Genomic DNA, 23914 nt, shown 5'->3' on the forward strand with positions numbered 1-23914 from the left:
TTTTTGCTCCTTTTCTAAACTAGCCAGCTCTAACTTTGCTGTTGTTTCACTGTCATTTTAAATGTCCTCTGTTCTGTTTCCACACCTGAAATAATAAAACTGTAACCTTTCTGTGATTGTTCCCAGCCTTTTCACTTGTGTGTCAATCTTGTTCAACTATGCCAATGGGAAGCTTTGCGGTTCACCTAGGCCAGTAAGGGGTTCAGTCACCACCTGCTTTTTAACGCTGAGTGCTTAGGATGCTATACTGCTGTCGCTCAGAGCCTTGACACCAACAGGCAGCATACAAACATGCTGGCCACACCCTGGCTTCCACTGCCCAGTTACTCTTTGCTGGGGAACCTCAACAGCAGTTCCAGCCCTGAGTTCTTCTCCCTTCTTTTTCTGCAGTATTTCGATTGAAGTAGAGGGTTTGTCAGCCCCAGTTAAGTTAATAAACAGCTAAGTACTTACTCTCTCTGTAAAGGAGCAGAAAAGTTTAACGTTTTGTGGGTGACCCAGTAAGAAGGGCAGAGTATTGCAGAGAGGCATTTTTGTGGAGAAGTTGGGACTGGGAGGGTTTTGGTGTAGCCCTGCAAGGCGTAACCAGGTGTGTGGAAGGCTATTGTGTTGAGCATGCTGTTGCTGTCAGTGCTCAGAACCAAGGCTGCACAGGACAGAGGCACCCACGGTACAGGGCAAGTGATGATAAAACCCTTTCCTGGTCTGGGCTGAACCCCTGAGTGTCACAGCGCATGTATAAGGGAGGAAAGCAAAGGTTATACATGCAGCCTTTAAACTGGCCCTTCCTGATGTGAATGCTTTCTGCCTCTGTCCTTTCCAAGATCTGATTGAATGAGTCATCCATACAAACCTCCCAAGATTATTCTATATGTAGAGTCAAAAATTCCTGTCCTTTGTGAAACTGTTCAAACCTTCAGAAAAGAAACATATCAAACACAAAGAAAGGTGAACATTTGGCAAACAATTTTAAAAAGTCCTATGGATTATTCCGGTTATATAATACTTGCCCTTACCCACTCAACACAGATTTTTTTTTTTAAGGATAATCGGGTTTGATTTTGGATAGCACGTTGACATATCATGGTAATGTAACTGTTGTATTTGAAAGAAATGAGGCAAGATCAAATTTATTTGAATATCCCAAATATTTCAGAAGTACACATTTTGCTTCCTTTGGAATGGTTCTTATAAAGACATGGACAGATTTTTAATTTTTGGCTTTTGCCCTGCTTTGGTCTGCATAATATTTGTTAAAAGTTTGAAATAAGATTGCTTTTCATACTTTTTGTCCTTTTTCCCCTCTGGCAAACAAGTATCCATTACACACCCTACACATAAGTGTATGCTTGGACCCCCACACTGCACGCATGTGCAGACATTTGCAAACTGTTCAGTATTTGTGAAGGATGAATACCTAAGCTTCATGTTAAGTGAGTGCAGTTTTGATGTGAATAGGGCTCCTTGTGCAGGGATTTCTCCATGTTTGAGCTGACAAGATCAGAGTCTCAGTAACTTCTTTCAGGATAGTATGGGGAATTGACTTATCACTTTTCTTCTTTACCGAGAGCTATGTAAGTATAATTTTCTTCTCAGCTTCAGAATTGCAGATTTAATCTTAAATATGTATTTATTATAAAAAGCTAATCGTCTCTCAACCTGATACCCTTCACACTCCTCTGTACAGGGCCATCCACATTGTTAGTCCAATATAAGTAACAAGGATGATGGTTTAAGTATCATAAGGTTATGAATTCTAAACATCTTTTTAAAATCGAAAGAAATAACATCTTAAAGTTTGAGGCTTAAGAAATATGTCACTCATTTAAGTCTTGTTAATCTTCTTGGTATGTATCAAGTTGTTCTAAATCTGCTTTGATTCAGAATGTAGTCCGAAAGAGCAAACTCTATTTTAATACTGTCCAAAATCAACATTTTATCCAAAATCCTTTAACTATGGGTCTCACATTATATATTTCCTCTTTGGCATGCAAGTGCTTCTAAACCAGATTTCTCATTAGGCATCAAAAGGGTTGATTTAAACATTTGCAATAAGATTTCATACCAATCATGGAAAAATTAATAAGTAAATTCAGACTGAATCATTTGAACCATATTTTGCATAGTTGGAAAAAGAAAATTAGCACCGAGACTTTGATACTGTCTTTCTCTTTACTGCTGCTAATCAAGTGTAAATTGAATTCAGAAAGTTGTGGTTATTCACTTCACATGACCCCTGCTGGGAGATTTAGAGTTTCATGCAGCTTCATCTTGCTACAGACCACATATGATGGACATAATTAATCAAAGATTATACCACTAATCGGCAACAGAACACAACACAGCAGAGAGAACTCAATTAAAGCTTCTTATCCTCCAATTTGAAAGATCAGTCATGTGAGAGCTCAAAACTCAGCTTCCTATTTTTGCTTAAGACCATAATTATTTAACTTCTATATTTGCTTCTGCAGGGTAGTTTCGCTAAAGTCATTTAAAAATCATGCCTTCCTTGCTGTATCGGGATTTAACACTTTGATTCCTGCATCTAATTACTTTCAAAGAAATATCAAAATCTGTTTAAAACTAATATTCAACAGGCTGAAATAATTTAGAAAGCAGTAAGCTATAGGACACAGATGTGTCTCACTAAAACTTTGCCTCTGGGACTTAACTACCAGTCCTTATAGGACTGAAAGGAAAACTGTGGGTCAACCTAAGGGTCAAATTCACCACTTGCTCACAAAGGTAAAGCAATCAGGCTTTGTGCTGAGAATGGTGTGGCATTTCAGCTGCTTTTCTATTCTTGATTTGGGAGCAGCTGCCCATCCATGGAGTTTTGGGACCATGGAATCTGCCCTTCAGTACCTGGCATTTTTTACTAAAACTGCCAGCAAGAGGATGAGCAATAATTCTTACAGAATGCACCCAGAATTGTACCAGATACCTTTCAAAACATATCAGAAAGACAGGTCTCTGGCCTGTGGAGTTTACAGTCTGAGTAGATGGGTTATGGCAGAGAGTAATGGGTAGAAGACAAGAGGAAAGTGTAACAAAAATAAGGATGAATTTGCTTTGGAGGTTCTGCTTGTCCTTTTTTGCAGGGAGGCAGTACTGTGGGGTGAACGAAGGAGAAGGGAACAGTAACAAAGAGATTGTGGGGATGGAAGAGAGGAACAGAGAGATAGGTGGAAGATGAAGGAATGGAAAGGGTGAGAGTGTGAAGGAGAAAACAATGGAGAGGAGTTTGTTGTGGAGGTTGGCAATAGGAGTGGTTTGGTAGCTGGAGAGAGGTGGAAGAAAGTTTAGATCAGGCAGCCAGCTGACAACAGTGGATCATCCAGAGTTTTAGTGGCAAAAGTCTGATGGTTTGAGGAGACTGGTGTGGGCTACAGGTCTGTGGGTGTTGGTGGAATGTGGACCCCAAGGCACTAGAGTTCTGTTGTTGAGATCTGGGCTGCAGTTTGGAAACTTATTGAGCAAATATAGAGATTTTTAGCAAAACAAGTTGTAGCAGGCAGCAGCTTAGTTAGACATATTTTCCCCTCTGACCGAACTCATTGTGCTTTAAGTTTAAATTCTATATCTCTCTTAATTATTTCCCTAAGCTTCATTCTCCTCCCTAATATAAGCATACGGAAAACTACTGTAAAAGCCTGTAAATGTTTGACAACTTATACTTGGTTACCGTACTTCAGATCTTCAGTAGTAGGTGACAACAAAGGGGCTAAAAGGAGAATAAATTCAGAGATGCTCTAAATTGGTAACGTTTATAGGTATTTTTTCTATTTATTTCACAGTAACTGTGTGACTTTCTGCTGAAAAGGGGAAAAAATATTTTCTCCAAACATTTAAGGTACAGTATGTTCTTGTTCAGCTCCCTTACAAAAGACTGCATTGACTTGTTTCAAGCTTCACATTGTTTGAGATCTTACTCTAAAAGGCTTTTCAGCTCATAGTGATATAAGAGACAGCTTTAAACTCATTAAGCTTATGCACAAATGAGTTGTTTAAGGGCATGAGTCAGTGTGCCAGTTACCAGGATAGCTTTTTGTTATTGCCACTTTAGATTAGTGATTGAGAAGCATTAAGACAAATAATATTGACTAAAGTGATTTTAGCATCATTTACTAAAGTCACTACATCTTAACTTGGTAGGTCATTGAGTGCAATAAACAGTTGCAGTAGTGTTACTTGTTGGTCTTATCAAATATAGTGGATGCATGTTGATCTTTGCTAAAAGGTATTTATGTTAAGTAATTCTTGTGGGTTATATAGCTGTAAACATTTACAGTATGTGTATTTTGCTAATATTAAAATGGGGAAATTAATAAGGTCTTTTAAAAAGGATAATAATAAAATGCTCCTGGGGGGTGGCATGTGTGATCCCAGCGCAGTTATAGCATAGGAAATGTGGGCTGTAGACTCATGGAAACATTGAAGAGGGGAAAGTCAGAAGAGTCAGTTGCATAATTCTTTATTACAAGGTTAGGATTTCTTCACTAACTTCTGTCCTTTTTGTCTTGGAAAACAATTTTTGCTTGTTTTGACGACAGCTGAAATGTGTCATATTTTGATTTGGTTTAACAAACAAAACTAGTGATTCAGCTGTTTACTATGCCAAAATAACTATTTGCCAGTATCACTGAGCATGCCAATACTACTCTGGAGATAGTGCTTGTTGTAATAAGTCTTTGTCCTGCAATAATAGTTAGTTTATTTTTTAAAAAATTATTTGTGCTGGAGGGTCAAAATTTAAAAACTACCCATAATTCTATATCTAACAAGAACACCCGCCCCCCCAGTCAGAATCTGACAGCTTTTGGTCAGGTTCTGGTCTAAAACAGTTCATACACTAGTTTCCCTTTAAATGTAAATAATTAACCAAAGGGTCTTTCCTGTAAAGACAGACAAATAAGGGATAGATAAGTGTAATATTTTATGTATCTCTTCATTGCAGAGGACTGACCCACAGCTCCTTGCCCAGTTCTACTATGCAGATGAAGAACTAAATCAAGTAGCAGCTGAACTAGACTGTTTGGATGGAAGAAAAGACCCACAAAGATGCACATTGCTAGTCAACCAATTCCGCTCTTGTCAGGTAACCAGAAGGGCACGTTCTCAGCTATGTTTTATATTGTTTTATTTACACAGATTTATTGCCTAGTTTTTGGAATTATAACTAAATCCTTAAGAAACATGTTTTTGATAAATGGAATTCCTACTTAAACTAAAGTTATTTCACATTTGCTCTCAAAGAATTGTGCATAAACAAAATCTACAAACAACTGCTCTTGAATTAAAGATTTGTAAATATGTATAAATAAAGTTTAGATACTTTTCACATATGAAATATTGTATACCATGGTCAGAATTTACCAGTGGTTACCAAAATCTGGAATCTGAGATATTGCAGGATTTCAGATACTACCACATAGCAACTTCTTTTGTAAATGTTGATGTTTTTAATGGTATTCAGTGTTTAAAATTACCTAAATTTCAAATTACATGACAGGAGTAGCTTCCCATCAGTCACTTATGTAGATGGGGAAAAATGATTGGCTTTTCAATTAGATCTTAAGGTTTGGAGAGAATATGATCTGTTTAGTGCAAAGAGCCTTGAAGATAAGAAGGGACAACTAAGGTTTCCTTACTTCTACTGCACAAAGCAAGGCGTTTCAGCTGTAAACTGTATTAAGAACCAGAGCCCTTCTATGGGTTTACTAACATAATCTGATTGTATATAACATCTGTTTTTATTTAAAAAGTGAATCGGAATATTACTTACTGAAACTATGGTCTTTTTTTGTAAGTGAGATCCTGTGGCAAAAAACTGAGACACAGAAAAGATCAATTAGATTAGGCATCTCAAACTCCCAGCCCGCAGACCATCTTTAGCCTGTGAACTTCCCCAGTGTGGCCCGCGGAGCTCCAGCAGTTTTGGGGCGGTCTCTCTCCGTTAGCCCCACCTGCTGCCTCTGGGCACTCCTCCTCCAGGGGCCCCAGCACTGTAGCGAAGCTGAGCGGCGTCTGCCTGCTCACTCCAGTGGCTGCCAGCCCCTTCCTGCAGCCCTGGGGCAGGGTGGGGCTGTGCCTCCATGCACTGCCACTGCCCCAAGCACCCCTGCAGCCAATGGGAGGCAGTGGGGGTGGTGCCTAGGGGCAGCAGCGCATAGTGCCCCCCCTCGGCCCGCCCCGCCTGAAGCCTCAGGTAAGTGCCAACCCCCCTAGCCTTCTCCCAGAGCCTACACCCCCTCCTGCCCCAAACTCCCTCCCAGAGCCTGTACCCCTCCTGAACCCCTACCCCAGCCCAGAGATACATAAAATATTACACTTATCTATCCCTTTCCCTTAGTTAAATTGGAAAAGATGGGGATGAATATGAAAGTTGTAAGGTGGATAAGGAACTGGTTAAAGGGGAGACTCCAGCGGGTCGTATTGAAAGGTGAACTGTCAGGCTGGAAGGAGGTCACTAGTGGAGTCCCTCAAGGATCGGTTTTGGGACCGATCTTATTTAACCTTTTTATTACTGACCTTGGCACAAAGAGCGGGAATGTGCTAATAAAGTTTGCGGATGACACAAAGCTGGGGGGTATTGCTAACACGGAGAAGGACAGGGATACTATTCAGGAAGATCTGGACCACCTTGTAAACTGGAGTAATAGAAATAGGATGAAATACAATAGTGAAAAGTGCAAGGTCATGCACTTAGGAATTAATAATAAGAATTTTAGATATACGTTGGGGGAAGCGACAGAGGAGGAGAAGGACCTTGGGGTATTGGTTGATAGCAGGATGACTATGAGTCACCAATGTGATACGGCTATTAAAAAAGCAAATGCGATTTTGGGATGCATCAGGCGGGGTATTTCCAGCAAGGATAAGGAGGTGTTAGTACCGTTATATAAGGCGTTGGTGAAACCCCATCTGGAATACTGTGTGCAGTTCTGGTGTCCCATGTTCAAGAAGGATGAATTCAAACTGGAACAGGTTCAGAGACGGGCTACTAGGATGATCCAAGGAATGGAAAAACTGCCTTATGAAAGGAGACTCAAAGAGCTTGGCTTGTTTAGCCTGGCCAAAAGAAGGCTGCGGGGGGATATGCTTGCTCTATGTAAATATATCAGGGGGGTTAACGTTAGGGAGGGAGAGGAATTATTTAAGTTTAGTACTAATGTAGGCATGAGGATGAATGGGTATAAACTGGATATTAGGAAGTTTAGACTTGAAATTAGACGAAGGTTTCTAACCATTAGGAGAGTGAAGTTCTGGAACAGCCTTCCGAGGGAAGTAGTAGGGGCAAAAGACTTTTCTGGCTTTAAGACAAAGCTTGATAAGTATATGGAGAGGATGTTATGATAGGATCGTTAATTTGGGCAATTGATCTTGGATTACCACCAGATAGGTCTGCTCAATGGTCTGCGGGGAGATGTTGGATGGGATGGGGACTGAGTTACTGCAGAGAATTCCTTCTTGGGTGCTGGCTGGTGAGTCTTGCCCACATGCTCAGGGTTTAGCTGATCGCCATATTTGGGGTCGGGAAGGAATTTTCCTCCAGGGCGGATTGGCAGGGGCCCTGGAGGTTTTTCGCCTTCTCCTGCAGTGTGGGGCACGGGTCGCTTGCTGGTGGATTCTCTGCAGCTTGAGGTCTTCAAACCAATTTTGAGGATTTCAATAACTCAGTCCTGGGTTAGGGGTTGTTATAAAATTGGATGGGTGGGGTTCTGTGGCCTGCCTTGTGCAGGAGGTAAGACTAGATGATCATATTGGTCCCTTCTGACCTATGAGTCTATGAGCCTGCACCCAAACTCCCTCCCAGAGCCTGCACCCCTATCCCAGACCACCTCACCCACCCAAACTCCCTCCCAGAGCCTTAGGCATTTGGGGGGTGGAGTTTTTGGGAGGGTGGAGTTTTGGGGGGCAGGTTCTGGGCAGTATGAGTGACATTATTGGCTCACTGGGAGGATTTGAGGATTAGCACTGGCCCTAAGGTAAATTGAGTTTGAGACATCTGAATTAGATCATTGTAGTAGGGTCCTCATTGGGGTGGGTGGCCTGGTTGTTAGCATCCACTGAGCTGGGGGAGCATAGTAGTAGGTGAACCCTGGCCTGCCCACTCCAATGAGTTCTGACCCAGAGCCCTAGCAGAGTCAGTAGCATTGAACCTTGGGGGGTTGTAGATCCGCTGTTACACCCTCACTGGGTCGCTTGCTGCCATTACTCTCTCCATTTCTGGTCTCAGATAAAGGAAACCAAATCATCAGTCCTAGACAACCCAGTCCGAGTTCTCCATGCTCAGTGGGAAGAACTTCCATTTCTGAGCATACAGTTTTTGGCAAGGTCAAGTGAGGTGAATGAAAGTCCTCAGTGCAATGTGAGAACAAATAGAATGGATAGGAATAAAACTTCATTTACACCTCTGCCAAATTAAAAAGAGGAGGAATGCTAAAGAGAATGTATTGACTAGCTTTTTTGCTGGAATTGCTTACTGTTCCTACGATCAATAAGACCACTAAGACTTGCAAAAAAAGAGTTGCTAACTTGGTGAAAAATACTATCCATTAATCAGGTTAAAATGACACTGAAAAGCAGTATACCATCAGTGTACCAAGCACCCATAGTAAGTGAGCTGAATCTAGAGACATAGGGAAAAAAGAGTAATGTACTGTGTGCTCTCCTTTCTGGCATCTCTTTAAAAGAAGGCTTGCAAAAGTTTTTGAGAGAATGTTTCCATAGAAGCAGCTCATGTTCAAATTACCATAATTACCTCAGGAGGGGTTTCATCAAAGTTTTATATTTATCACCTTACTTTGCTTTTTCAGTTTCTCAAAGTTTGCTATTATGCTATCACCAGTGAACAGTGGTGGATTGTGGAGGAAACAGAAGGTCTACTATAAGGCAATATTGCAAGGTGGCTGTGGATGTCACTGTTCTTATTTTTCAAAGAAACCTTTAAATGTGCACACCATTGAAAAAGCAGGACAACTATCTTTAAGGCACACTCAATTCCTGAAGAGTGGAAGAGGTCACCAAATCAGTGCATTACCACAGTAGAGCAGTAAGTCAAAAGAGCAGTTCTTAGGACCTGATCTCACACAAAAAAGTTGCCATCCCTACTAATTACATGCATGTAATCAAGGATGCCACATTTTGTCTTAACTTATCTTTACAGTTGTTACTCTTAACAGAAGTGACAGTCACGAAGTCATACAGGAAATGTCATACTGGGCAGAACCCTGGTCAGTTCCGTTGACTGTATGCTCTAATGACATCCCATGCTGTGACACTAATACTTTCCTGGTGACTTTTATGCTTAGGTTCAGTTGTCAAACAAAATTGCTGCTACCAGAGCAGTTGATCATAAGAGCAGAAAGACCTGAAAATGCTTACACTTTCTATCTATGGCTTGATGCAAGATGCCAGAATCTTTGCAGAAATTGCCACTTTAATGATGTGCTACAGGAAAGATCACACCCTAGTTCAATGGCATATGAAATAATTATTTATTAATTAGAGCTATTTTAAACTTCTTTTATAGCCCCCACAGTGTTGTAGGTGTTTTACAAAAACAGGTCTCTTCTTGAAGAGCCTTCTGTTTAAAAAGACAAAGTTGCAAGAGAAAGAGTTATGCTTCTTTTTTATGGTTTGTAAGAAATTAGAGGACTGTTGCTTGAGGAACGGTGGAAAGAGTTTTTTGTCTTTTTTTGGAGCAGGTATTTGGGAATAAGGATGGGAGGACTTTCCAGCATCTGAGAAAACATGAAGATGCTTGTGAAAGAAAGGAGAACCAATGTCCAATTTTTGTATAAAAATATTTTAATGCAAATCTATATGTATGAAAACATCTCAGCATAAACTTATCATTTATAGCAAGGAAGTGTGTGATTTTTATTAATGATACTGGCAATTTTAAAAACATACTATTTTAATTTCTTCAGGAGATACTTTTCAACAGGACCTTGGAAACAGCAAAGCATGGTTTACCATATTCCCAGGCTTTGTCTGATGCGCTTTTCTGTTAATGTCTAGTACCTGAATTTCTATCATTTCTGCTTTCCTTAGCCCATTACCAGGTTATCCCCACAATCTCATTTAGGAAAGTTGACTGAGACATGATTTCAGCATGAGCTTGATTTGGTTTTTTGTACTGGAGAAGGTTTCTCATACTGGTATCCTTTGGCTTTTTAGCTAGCTTCAGAATTAATTAATGAGACTGATCTCTCCTCCTTGTTCTTGGGTTGTCTGTCTTTAACAAATTAGGTTGACAGTACCTGCTTAATTAGCAAGTGTCAGTCTTAAGCTAAATACCATCTTTTCTTAAATAGAAAGAAAATATCATTTCTGACTGATGGCAGATTCATAATAGAACAACAGATTTTACTAACCTTTATTCTTTTGAGGAAAAGATTGTATTTTATTTTAGAGGATCCTTCAGAGATTTAAACTTAATAAAATCTTTGTCTAGACTTCTCAGTTTTGGATCTAAGGTTTTTAAAAGAGCTCCTAGTTATTGGAAGTGTAGTGATAGTTGTTTATATGGCTACAACGACTTTAGTGTGCATAATGCTTTATAGACAAACAATACAGACCCTGTCCTGAGGAACTAAACATTTTAGATTAGACATATGTATTTTATATAACTAATATCTTCCATCTTCCCCACCCAAAGGAGGATTTCTAGTCTTGGTTAAGGCATACTGATGGAACGAAGGAGTTACAGTGATACACTCATGATGTTAGCTTTTTGTGTGGATCAGTAGAAAATTTCAGTCTCCAGGGCTGTCAACATAGTTTTTAAAAAAAAAAAAAACAACTAAAATCACAAACAAGATGTTTAATTTTTTTAAAAAGCTCTATTTTTTTAAAAGCTATTTAAATATTGATCAAATGATAATTTTACTTTAAAAACAAGTTTTTAAAACTTCTAAGGATGCTATATCTTAGATGTCAAACACTGCAAGTTGCTTAGATACTATGGTGCTTAGATAAGAGTAAGGTGACAATTTTTAAAGCTTCAATTTTCATTTACTTATTAATACAGTATAACAATTTGCTTCAATTATAGTGACGTACTGAAAAATGACACTTGTTTTTGCTTTGGTATTTGCTTATCAATGGTATTACGTTATTATAGCACAAACACCTGTTAATATCATATCTTGCATTTGCTGTTTATAATTTATATCTAACAAAGCCAGAACTCATCTTTGTGCTACTCTATTTTATGGTTCACGGTAAGCCCTAAACTGTTTTATGTCAATATATGTGATTGGGAGTCGTCATATACACTCCCTTAAACTATGAGGTACACGGGCCAAGATGGTGGTAGTATTAGTAGCTCTTATGTAGCACTTTTCATCAGTGGAGCTGAGAACACTTTACAAAGGAGGACGATATCATTATTCCCATTTTACAGATGGCGAAACTGAGCCACAGAAAGGAGAAGTATCTTGTCAAAAGTCACCAGCAGGCTAGTAGCAGAACCAGTCTTTGAACTCAAGTCATCTGAGTTCCAGTCTAGTGGTAATACATTAATTTATAAAACTAGATCAACAGTGGCAATGCCTGTTAAGTATATTCTGTTAGCTAAACAAGATACATGTAACTGAAACTTGCAAATTTTGAGTACGAAATCTTAATATATATAACATTTAGCCAACTTTAGGCATTTTTTCTGCAATACAAATTACTGCATGAGGTATTCGTCAAGTATATATACAATTTTATAAATTTTTATCTCACTCAGAAACTTCCAGACATGATAGAACCTGTTTTGGGCTGGAGTTTAATATTTTACAGCACTGTGACCTTGCCTACAGTGTACTCATTTAAGACTAATAATCTTCATTAATGATTTCCCCCTACATGGACTGGCTTTGGCCCCAGTTAGTTTAAGTTCTGTACACTATATTCTTACATGAGTTAATAAGATGATTTAAAAATTATAATTCCTGAGCCACTTCATTGGAATTGATATGTTAGCAGAGAAGTTCAGTGATGATACTTGACCAGGCCAAGTTTAAAAGCAACTTTTTTCTTGTTAATGAAGATGCAGTTTCAGTCTTCTAATACTGTATAGAAATGCTTTATATTAAAAGAGGTTTCTGGATGGTAGCACTTGCTTCTTGTTTTAATATGATGAGAATAATTTCTCTGCATGATATAGCGAGTTCTCAGAATAATGTATGAGTCAGTTCCAAGCATGGTTTAATGAAAATTATTCCCAGCACTACAGGTCACAAGTTTCTCAGCAGTGTGGTAATTTGACCCACTAAAGCAGGGTTGGGCAAACTGTCCCACGGGCTGCATCCGGCCCACCAGCCATTTTAATTCAGTCCCTGATTTCCCACTAGAGAACAAGGTCTGCGGCTTGCCCTGGTCCAGCGCTCCAGCCAGGGAACAGGGTTGGGGCCATTCTGCATGGTTCCCAGAAGCAGCAACAAATCCCTCCTCTGGCTCCTACCTGTAGGGGCAGCCAGGGGGCTCCACTCCGCACACTGCCCCTGCCCCAAGTGCCACCCCCACAGCTCCCATTGGCCAGGAATTGTGGCCAGTGGGAGCTGCAGGGACAGCACCTGCAGACAGGGCAGCGTGCAGCAGAGCTGCCTGGCCATGCCTCCGCATAGGAGCCGGAGCAGGACATGCCGCTGCTTCTGGAAACTGCTTGAGGTAAGCACCGTCCGGAGTCTGCACCCTTGAGCCACCCTCCTGTGCCCCAACCCCTTACCGCCTCTTGCCCTCCGAACCCCTCGGTCCTAGCCAGGAGCACCCTCCTACACCCCAAACCTCTCATCTCCAGCCCCCCCACAGAGCCTTGCTGGAGCCCTCATCCCCACCCTCCCAATGCCTTACCCCAGCCCGGAGCCCCCTCCCCTCTGAACTCCTCATTTCTGGCCCCACCCTGGAGCTTGCACTACCAGCCAGAGCTCTCACCCCCTCCCGTACCCCAACCTCAATTTCATGAGCTTTCATGGCCTGCCATACAGTTTCCATACCCAGATGTGGCCCTCGGACCAAAAAGTTGGCTCACCCCTGCACAAAAGTAAATTAGGAAGGGATCTGTTTTCATCAAGGTGTAACTTCACTGCCCTTTATTACACAATCGTAGTCAGTCCTTGTATGGCATATTGGGGACCCATATAAAGTATAGCGTGACACCTGGACACTGTGAAATGATGTGATGTGATTTTAGTAAGTGATATCTTATTTATCTACCAACAATAAACACTGTGCAATATAAGACAAAAAATGAGACAACTCATGCCTTGAAGAGCTTAGAGTGAAACACAGAAACATTTACTGTCAATGGATTTTTGGCTCCTAAGTGCCCAAATCCTTTTGAAAATGAGATTTAGGCTTCTAAATCAGTTAGACATCGCAACACTGAGTACAGCAACACTGAAATACCTTTAAAAATCTGGGCTTTAGCTACCAGAGTTGTGATTTTGTGAAAAATACCAAATATCATGAGTTGAGTACCCTGTGAATCTCTGCAGGGCCCATTGGGGGGTGAGAGGGAGAATATGCACTTGCATCCTTCTGAACTTCTGTCTGTCTGCCAAATACACTCTCCTGGAACATAAGAACAGCCATACTGGGTCAGACCAAAGGTCCAACTAGCCTGGTATCCTGTCTTCCAATAGTGGCCAATGCCAGGTGCCCCAGAGGGAATGAAGAGAACAGATAATCATCAAGTGATCCATCCCGTGTAGCCCATTCCCAGCTTTTGGCAAACAGAGGCTAGGGAATCCATTCCTGCCCACCCTGGCTAATAGCCATTGATGGACCTATCCTCCATGAATTTATCTAGTTCTTTTTTGAACCCTGTTATGGTCTTGGCCTTCACAACATCCTCTGGGAAAGAGTTTCACAGGTTGACAGTGCATTGTGTGAAGAACTAATTCCTTTTGTTTGTTTTAAACCTGCTGCCTATTAATTTCATTTGGTGACCACTAGTTCTTGTGTTATGAGAAGGAGTATATAACACTTCCTTATTTAGTTTTTCCACACAGTTGTGATTTGATAGACTTCTATCATATCCTCACCTTAGCTATCTCCTTTCCATGATGAAAAGTCCCAGTCTTCTTAATCTCTCCTCATATGGAAGCCATTCCATATCCCTAATCATTTTTGTTGCCCTTTTCTGTACCTTTTCTAATTCCAATACATCTTTTTTGAGATGGAGCAACCAGATCGGCACACAAAATATGAGACTACCATGGATTTATATAGAGGCAATATAATATTTTCTGCCTAATCATCTCTCTTTCCTTAATGATTTCCAACATTCCATTTGCTTTTTTGACTGCCACTGCACATTGAGTGGATGTTTTCAGAGAACTTTCCACAGTGACTCCAAGATCTGTTTCTTGAGTGGTCACAGCTAATTTAGACCCCATCATTTTATATGTATAGTTGGGATTATGTTTTCCAGTGTGCATTACTTTGTATTTATCAACATTGAATTTCATCTGCCATTTTGTTGCCCAGTCATCCAGTTTGTGAAGAGCTACAAAAGGATCTCTCAAATCTGCCTGGGACTTAACTGTCTTGAGCAATTTTTGTATCATCTGCAAATTTTGCCACCTCACTGTTTACCCCTTTTTCCAGATCATTTATGAATATAGTGAACAGGACTGGGACCAGTACAGATCCTGGAGGATGCCACCATTTACCTCTTTCCATTCTGAAAACTATTTATTCCTACCCTTTGTTTCCTGTCTTTTAACCAGTTATTAATCCATGAGAGGACCTTCCCTCTAACCCTATGACCACTTATTTTGCTTATGAGCCTTTGGTGAGGGACTCTGTCATAGGCTTTCTGAAAATCTAAGTACACTGGATCCTCCTTGTCCACATGCTTGTTGACCCTCTCAAAGAATTGTAGTAGATTGGTGAGGCATGATTTCCCTTTACAAAAACCATGATTTCCCCAACAAATCATGTTAATCAATGTCTGATGATTCTGTTCTTTACTATAGTTTCAACCAGTTTGGCCAGTACCTAAGTTAGGCTTACCAGCCTGTAATTGCTAGGATTGCCTCAGGAGCCTTTCTTTAAAAATTGGTATCATGTTAGCTATCCTCCAGTCATCTGGTACAGAAACTGATTTAAATAAGTTACATACCATAGTTAGTAGTTTTACAATTTCAAGTTTGAGTTCCTTCTGAACTCTTGGGTGAATACTGTCTGGTCCTGTTGACTTATTATTGCTTAGTTTATCTATTTCAGGGGTCGACAACCTTTCAGAAGTGGTGTGCCAAGTCTTTATGTATTCACTCTAATTTAAGGTTTTGTGTGCTGGTCATACATTTTAATGTTTTTTAGAAGGTCTCTCTCTACAAGTCTATATATTATATAACTACACTAGTGTTGTATTGTAAAATAAACAAGGTTTTCAAAATGTTTAAGAACCTTCATTTAAAATAAAATTAAAATGTTGATCTTACGCCACCGACCCACTCAGCCCGCTGCTGGTCTGGGGTTCTGTTCACCTAGGCCGGTAGTGGGCTGAGTGAGGCCTGCGGTCGGGACCCCAGCTGGGAAGGGTCTGGCAGCCAGAACCCCAGACCGGCAGCGGACTGTGTGGGGCTGGTGGCCGGGACCTCAGATCGGCAGTGGGCTGAGCGGCTCAGCCCACTGCCACTCAAGGGTTCCATCCTCCAGCTCCTGCCAGCCGGGATCCCGGCTGCCGGACCCGCTTAGCCCAGTGCCGGTCTGGGGTCCTGGCCCTACCCACATACAGTGGGTACCTACCTTCTCCCTGGTTCTGGCCCATTCTCTTCCTCTCTCTGCACTGAGCTGAAAGTTGGAGTGGACTAAGCACAGGGCTGGGGGTGAAGGGTCCGGCCAGGAGCTAGAATGAAGGAGGGGGCTCAGGGTTGGGACAGGAGGTTTGAGTGTGGGGGCGCTTACCTGGGCAGCTCCCAAGTGGTGTGAGAGGTGCAGGTGGGGATGCGAGTGAGGGTGCAGGGGCTCACGTTTGGTGGGGGTGGGGATGTGCAGGGTGCATGGGATGTGGGGGCTGCAAGAGTCAGGGCAGAGGGCTGGGGGCATGTGAGGGGAGTGCAGGTGTCAGGGTAGGGGGGGCTGGGTATGTGTCAGGGCATGTGAGGGGAGTGCAGGTGTCAGGGTAGGGGGGGCTGGGTATGTGTCAGGGTGCCAGTCAGGGCTGGGGTCATGGAGGGGGTGGGTGAAGGAGTCAACAGAGGGCTGGGTGGTACAGGGCTCAGGGCAGAGGGCTGGGTGTGGGGGGCGGGCTCAGGGCAGAGGACTGGGTGACTGCACCCCTCCAGAACCCCCAACTGCCCCCGCTCCTTGTCCTGACTACCCTCTCCTGGGACCCCACCCCCTATCTAAGCCTCCCTGCCCCTTATCTCCTGACTGCCCCCCTAGGACCCTTGACTGTCCCAACCCTTATCCACACCCTCGCACCCAGACAGACCCTCTGGACTCCTATGCCTATCTAACCGCTCCCCGCCCCCTGACAGGATCCCCAGAACTCTGGACCCATAGAACCCCACCCCTGCTCCCTGCCTGCCCCAACCCCTCTCCACACCCCTACCTCCTGACAGTCCCCCCCAGAACTCCCGACTCATCCAACCCCCGCAGCTCCTTGTCTCCTGACCTCCCCCAGGACCCTCTTTGCTCCCTGACTGCCCTGACCCCGATCCACCCCCCAAACAGACCCCAGGACCCCCATGGCCCATCCAATCTCCCCTGCTCCCTGACTGCCCCCTCCAGAGACCCCCGCCCCTAACCACCCCCCATCCAACCCACCCTACTCAGGCCCTCGACTGCCCCCACCCAACCCCGGCCCCGGAGCCGGCCCCCTTACCCTGAGGCTCCTCGCTCACCCGGAGCCCTGGCGCCGCTGCCACCCCCGCGCGCAGCCCTGCTCCGCCCCGCCCCTCAGAGCGCTATGCACATGGCGGCAGGGCTCCGGATGAGTGGGGAGCCAAACGCTGCCCCGCGGGAGCGCACAGCCCCAGCCCCTAGAGCGCTGCGCCCGCGGAAGCAGGGCTCTGGGGGAAGGCGGGGGAGGGGCCAGCGGCTTGCTGCGTTCCGGCCGGCACTCGGCCAGAGACCGCGGACCCTGCAGCTTGCCGCCTCGGCAGGATTTTTAATGACACGCGGAGTCCCAGCAGGCAGCTACATGTCATTAAAAATTGGCTCGTGTGCCATCAGTTGCCAACCCGTGATCTGTTTGTTCCAAAACGTCCTCTAATGACACTTCAGTCTGGGACAGTGCCTCAGATTTGTCACCTGAAAAGAATGGCTCAGGTTTGGGAATCTCCCACTCATCCTCAGCCGTGACCAGTGCAAAGGATGATAAGGCCATTGCAGAGAAACTAAATGAATTCTTGAGTGCTCTGTTATCTCCGTTGTCCGGTGGCCTCACTGGTTTTTTCCTGCCTCTGATGTACTTAAATTTATTTTTTGCTGTAACTTTCTGAATCTGTGGCTAGCTGTTTTTCAAATTCTTTTTTTGATCTTCCTAATTATATTTTTACACTGCACTTGGCAGTGTTTATGCTCCTTCCTATTTTCCTCAATAGGATTTGACTTCCACTTTTTAAAGGATGCCTTTTTGCCTCTTGGTTTAAGAGTTTTGGTTCATTTAACTATGCTTTCTTTCACATGTAGTGCCACTTCCGCACCAGCATGACTTGTTCTGTCCTTCTAATATATTTTGTATCCTGGTATTACTGTGTCCCATTGATTATCCTCATTCCACCAAGTTTCTGTGATGCCTATTATATCAATATCCTCATTTAATACAAGGCACTCTAGTTCACCCATCTTATTATTTAGACTTATAGCATTGATATACAAGCACTTAAAATTTTTGCTTTTTAGCTTTCTACGATTATGTGATATAATTGCTTCTATCTCCGAAGCAGTCTCTTTCATAGAGCTTCACTGGGGAAAGGGGAAGGAAGAGCTTGAACTGGAGTTAGCCCTATGTTTATATACCCTACACTCCATCACGGGGCACTAAACACAATGAAACCTATAGCATCTATGATGTCTCTGAGAAGCAGTGTGATTCAGAACTGTTTTGGTAGCAAAAATCAGTTATTGTCACAGTATCTATCAGACACACAGTAAGAGTGTTTAAAATAACTATTCCACTTTGCTTCAACCAATCAGACCTCTCTTCATGTTCCTTTAAGCTCATTTTCCTTTAATCACTGAGAGCAGCAGTATTTAGTGAACCGAGTCTCATGTCAATAAAGGCCATTACAGTAAGGGGTTACTGCCGTGTGCCATGTATATGAATGGAATTAATCTACAAGTTTAACGGATTTACTGCATAGAGTAGTTTATGAAGAGAAGGGATGTGATTGGGCAATGGAAATTAAGTAATATGATTTGGAAAACAGGGACTCTGTGGTTAGTCTTGTGGATGATATGGCCGTGGAATTTGCTGTGGACTCCAGCTTTGCCCCAAAGTACCAGGACATAATACTGAATTCTCTTCTTTTCTAGCATGTAAATGTGAAGATCCAACTTTCTATACCCAATTTTATGTTTAGGAAGGAGGTGGCGTCAAAGTTCATTGCATTACAATGGTGGAAAATTGTTGAAGTAAAATTGCAGAACTGAAGAAAGTGTCTAAGAGCAAATACAAAAAAGTGATGGCCTAACCAGGTAGTAGACTATGGCATTGGTTATCAAGCTTTTCATTTTGAACACATAATGCACTCCTATGTGTGAGAAATAAATATTTTTATGAAATGAATTGCAAAGAATTTTCCCAGTTTGGGAAAAATAATTCTGCTTTATATGTCATCCTTTGTTCAATACAAAAGTACTTCATTGTGACACTGTAAGAAACTGGAACAATATAAATCAGTAGCAGTTAAGAATATCATAGTATATTATAAATGTACAGTGCAGCCTAAAAGCCTTGCAGGTGGCTTAATTTCTTTCAGTGTGTTGCCTCTGCTCAGCCTTCCAGTAGAAAGGCCAGAGGCAGGACAGGCATCAGTTGGAGACAAGGCATATTTTGCACCAAAGAGCTGGCTGCTTAAAAAAATTTAGCATTGAAGAGAATTTAAAGCTGCAGGAAGCTTCAGCCTGCACTGCAAAGTATCAGTTTGAGCCAATGGTATTACCGAAGGGCAAGGCCTCAAGTACTCCAAAGCAAGTGAGATCTAAATTCTTTGGCAGTTTCTGGATATTGCAGCAGGTGGAAAGTTCTGCAGCAGCTCTTTAACTGAAAAAAAAAATCAAGTTACTTCTTTAAATATGAAATTAAAATACTTTCTGTACAAAAGTAGCTGTTACTTGATATTAAGTTTAGTTTATTTTGCACTATCGGCATGCTTTCAGTTCCTGAATTTTTGTACTGATTATGCTTAACTCCATCGTAGAAAGAGGAAGCTCGTGACTTTGGCAGCAAGAGCTATAGGCACCTAAGGGTGCATGAGAGACTGTGGAATAACTAAGTAGCCAGTTGTGTGTTTCTGCTAAATTCATTGATTGGCAGTGAAACAGTTAATGTAAATGAACATCTTTAGGTGTCGGAGTTCACTCTCTGGGCTGGTCTACACTAGAGGAGGGGATCGATCTAAGATACGCAACTTCAGCTACGTGAATAGCGTAGCTGAAGTTGCGTGAGTATCTTAGATCGAGTTACCTACCGTCCTCACGGCGCGGCATCGACGTCCGCGGCTCCCCCGTCGACTCCGCTACTGCCGTTCACATTGGTGGAGTTCCAGAGTCGACAGGAGCGCGTTCAGGGATCGATATATCACGTCTAGATGAGATGCGATATATCAATCCCCGAGAAATCGATTGCTACCCACGGATACGGCCGGTAGTGAAGACATACCCTCTGAGATGAATGGTGCAGTTAACAACATCTCTGTGTTTCTAACTCTTTCAATGTTATTGCAAGTCTCATGATGTTTGGTATTTTTCATAAGGCCTCAGTTCCTTAATTTTTTTTAAATAACATGAGAATCTCATCTTTTCTAGAGTAAGTTTCTAGCCTTCATGATTGTGGAGAAAATCTTGAAAACCAGCTGTATATTTGTGGCTCAAAAACTGAAATAAAATAATTCAAAATTCATTATTTTTTTAATCTCATTATTTCGGGTGAGGGGTCTATTTATTATTATTTGAAAGGTTGGATTTGGCAGTATTGGAGGGTTTGGGGGTTGTTTTTTGTTTTGTTTTGTGTTTTTTGCTGCGGGCAAACTCAGGAAGATGATACTTCATTGATTTGCTTTCACATTTTCAAAGATCTTCAGAGCCATGAGGGTAAGAAATATTTTGTTTGTAAATAAAAGCTCAGGCTCTGGAACACAATTCTGAGGCAAGAGGTGGGCAAGGGGGTGGATTCTGCAAGGGGCCTTTCCTAACTGTTTGCTCTTTATATTGACTAAGAGATGCAAATGGAAAAATCCACCAATTATGAAAAGTGCATCTCGCCTCTTTAAAAAACAAAAACTTTGTAAAAATAACACCAAAAGACCCATGTTCATTTTCTCTTACTGAATCAAATATACTCCTTTTGCAAATAAATAAAGATGATTTTTCCAACTGATAGTCCTGCAAATTCACCTTGGCATCTGAAATTCATTCTCAGTTCTGTTTGACTCATACATTGTTACCAGTAATAAAAATCATGCTAGTCTCATTTACACTTGTGCAACCCCTTTATCCTCAGATTCTGTCCTTAAATACACCTCTGCATTCCCTATTGTTTTCAGTGGGGATTGTACAAGTATAATTGGGAACAGAATTTGACCCTGCAGCTTGAATTTTAAGAATTCTGTTGATAAAATCCATCTCATTCTCAAACTGTGAGTTTTTTCTACAGTGCAAACATAAGTATAAAGCAATAAACTTCAGTTTTCACCAAGAAAGCAAACATGATTAAGTGTCTGTGAAGAGCAGATCTGCTAAAAAAAGACAGTGCCATTTTTACGCAGTTACTCTTTCAAGAAGAAACAGACCTTAAGTAATTACTAATAGAAATGATCGCAGCCAGAAACTTCAGATCTGGATCCAAACGTGCTGTAGGTGTTGAAATCTGGGATTTTTGTTGTAGTCTAAGGCTCGCTGTTAGATATTACTTTATTGTGTGCTGATGAGAGAAGTAGTGATGTCAGCCTTTCCTTGGATTACTCAATTTTGAAGCTATGAAACTTTAATTTGCCTTACTCAGTTAACCCTATAAAGCAGAGAAATTGAGATTTTTTCCAGCATTCTCCATTGATACAATGCATGTTCATGCTAATAGCAGAGAGCCGTAAACTTATCTATGCCTTAAATTAGCATTTCTAGTTTTTATAATTATATTTGTGAAATACATGTAGTCTTTTCAGAAAAAACATATTTATGTAAACTTGAGATGGTTTTGTTTGCAAAGTCCTCTGAGAATGTTGACAGCTGTGCAAATGGATTGTCCAGTCTTTGATTCTGGGCTGTCCTTAGAAATATAGTAACCATTCAATTAATGTCCCTATGGGTGCTCCATTTCAGGTGTGCATGTACCTCTTAACCCCAAGAGAGGAGATTTTCCATTAGCAGTGTCCATTCAACCCATGCATATGCTCTATAACTTCATGAGGTTATATAAGCTGTATGGGTAAGCTACCCTCAGTTCCTTCTCTACTGCCTCAGCCCAAGACAGAGCTCTAGCATGTCTGCCTTATGTGTGCCTTAGCATATTCTGCAGTTGTTGTTTTTTAGCTAGTTTAGTGTTTCTAGCTAGTGTTGTTTGTTGTTAGTGTAGAATTAGAGGCTTTTTTCCTCCTCCCCACACAGACATTTTTCTAGAGAGTTTATTTGGTTAGGCTGGCTCACCAGGATTCAGATCTCTTGTCAAGGGGCTATCCTGTTTAGTGATGGCCGCTCTTAGTGTATTCGTTCGATTCTGTGCTGCTTGTGGTGCCATCTTCATAGAGCTGAGGCCTTGATCACTTGTAATTATTAAAGAACCAATGGACAGTTTTTGTAGTAGCAGTTATTTTAATCCCAGTGCTCCTTGCCAAATTTCACTATGTGTAATTAGATTATTCCTCAAATTTTTACAATATGAAATGGCTATGGTATTCTTCACTTTCTGTTCTAAACTGTGGTAAGGTTGTTATGCACTATTAAACTTCTGCATTCCACACCAGAAATGTCTGCATTTCAATGGTGGCGGGAATAATTATACATATCCCTTACAAGGAAGTTGTGAGGCTTAATGTTGGTAAATGATATGAGAGCTTAAATAATTGTGCCATGCAGATGCTAAATGTTATAATCTTTGGGTTTTGCACAGCTTGTGATACTGACGAACAAAACATATTAGCTATTGCAAAAGAGAGGCATTAAAAACTCATTTCAGATTAAAATGTTGTATTGTATCAAGGAGACAGAATGTTAAACTTCATACACTGTGAACATCACCTCCAGCTGTGATCAGACCTTATTATTTAAGCAGGGGTATGTAACTGAAGGGATACCTGCAGGGACAAGCCCAGGATGGTTCCAGTAATAGCACTTGCACTCTTTCCTCAGAATCTGGGGTAGTGGTGGAAGTACCAGGCTGAGTGATGGCATTTCCCAAAAGAATAACTTTTGCCTAGCTTTCAAATCCAGAGCACAGAAGAATCAGGAGACCAAACTGAGATTTCTGATGATGGAGTGCTCGGTTCGACCCATTCTGAGTCACGTCGTGCTACCCCTTCCCCCACTGTACATCTGTTGCTGGACCGACTAGCACCCCTTCAACCTTGGTGAAGATCTTCCCTAAGACAGAGGAAGACTTCGGAAGACTTGTGGAAGGCTCTGAAGAAGAGGAGCTTGGTCTCCCACCACAGAGTTGGCTCTGAAAAAGCCTTGATCTCCCACTAAGTCTACAGTGTTGGTTGCCTCAACCTCTTGATGAAATACTGTGGGGGGTGAAGGACACTTCTCCCTCTCGTACCAGCAGTATCATCTTTGTATCTGAAGTTATTAATATTGGCTATGCATTTGTATTTCAAATATGTGTTGTGTTCCTGGGTGACATGCCCCAGATAGCTGTCTAGCCCTGATGTAAATCTATCTGTTGATGGCCCATTAAGACACTCCATTCTCACAATGGGGATGCCTCAGATAGCAAGGAGCCAAAGGCCACCCCCTGTGATTCAGCAAAACATGAAGGGGCATGTGATATGCTCATGTGACCCTAAGCCAAATGGCCCATCTTGGGCCAGTAACTTTCCTTACGCAGGGGCTATGGGCTTTGTTTGGGACAGTAAATTTCTATGTACATGGCAAAGGATATAAAAGACACCTGAGACATCTCCAGTTTCTCTTTCCTGCTCTAATTCTCAGGATTGTGTATTTACAACTAAAAGGAATATCTTGAACTATGCTATGGGCTGAGGACCTTCCAATCTTTTGGAAGTTACCAGGCTGACTTTTGCAAGCCAGCACTCTCTACCATCACTGCTACAAACCTGATATAAGGACTTCTGTGTATATGGTTCCTTAATCATTCAATAATGCTCATCTTTGCATTTATTATTAAGTCTTTAGTTAGTTTATTAAGGATTGGCTGACAGCTTGATATTTGGGTACGATTTGTGATGCATATTGACCTGGAGGTAAGTGTCTGATCCTTTGAGATTAGTAGATCCTCACATATGGTGAAATGGGTTTTCAGTAACTCCTCACTATATTAGACCTGTTTGTCTGAATGGTAGCCAGCAGCTAGAATGCCTAAAGGGAACTGTTTGACTTCTGGTTGACGAACGTGGTACTCCAGAAACTCTTTTGCTAGTGACTTGGTGAATCTAATTATAGACTAACCACCAGTTTTGGGGATTGTCTGTCCTATTTCTTGCAGTCTACCCTGAGTGTGGCATTCTCAGTGTGGTCCATCCCAGGCACCCAGTCACACCATCTGTGAAGGACATGGAGTCCT

At 41.9% G+C, this 23914-nt stretch overlaps 1 protein-coding gene across 4 annotated transcripts in view; it reads left to right on the forward strand.

The window, feature by feature from the left end:
• Positions 1-23914, forward strand: part of ZFYVE28 (zinc finger FYVE-type containing 28) — a 308586-nt gene that overhangs the window by 150482 nt on the left and 134190 nt on the right. For all 4 annotated transcript variants that reach the window (XM_050947523.1, XM_050947520.1, XM_050947521.1 and 1 more), the window contains exon 2: positions 4958-5098. In XM_050947523.1, coding sequence (XP_050803480.1) covers positions 4958-5098 — 141 coding nt within the window. The remainder of the gene's footprint in view (positions 1-4957; positions 5099-23914) is intronic.

Source organism: Gopherus flavomarginatus, chromosome 3, assembly GCF_025201925.1.
Source record: "Gopherus flavomarginatus isolate rGopFla2 chromosome 3, rGopFla2.mat.asm, whole genome shotgun sequence".
NCBI lineage: Eukaryota > Metazoa > Chordata > Testudines > Testudinidae > Gopherus > Gopherus flavomarginatus.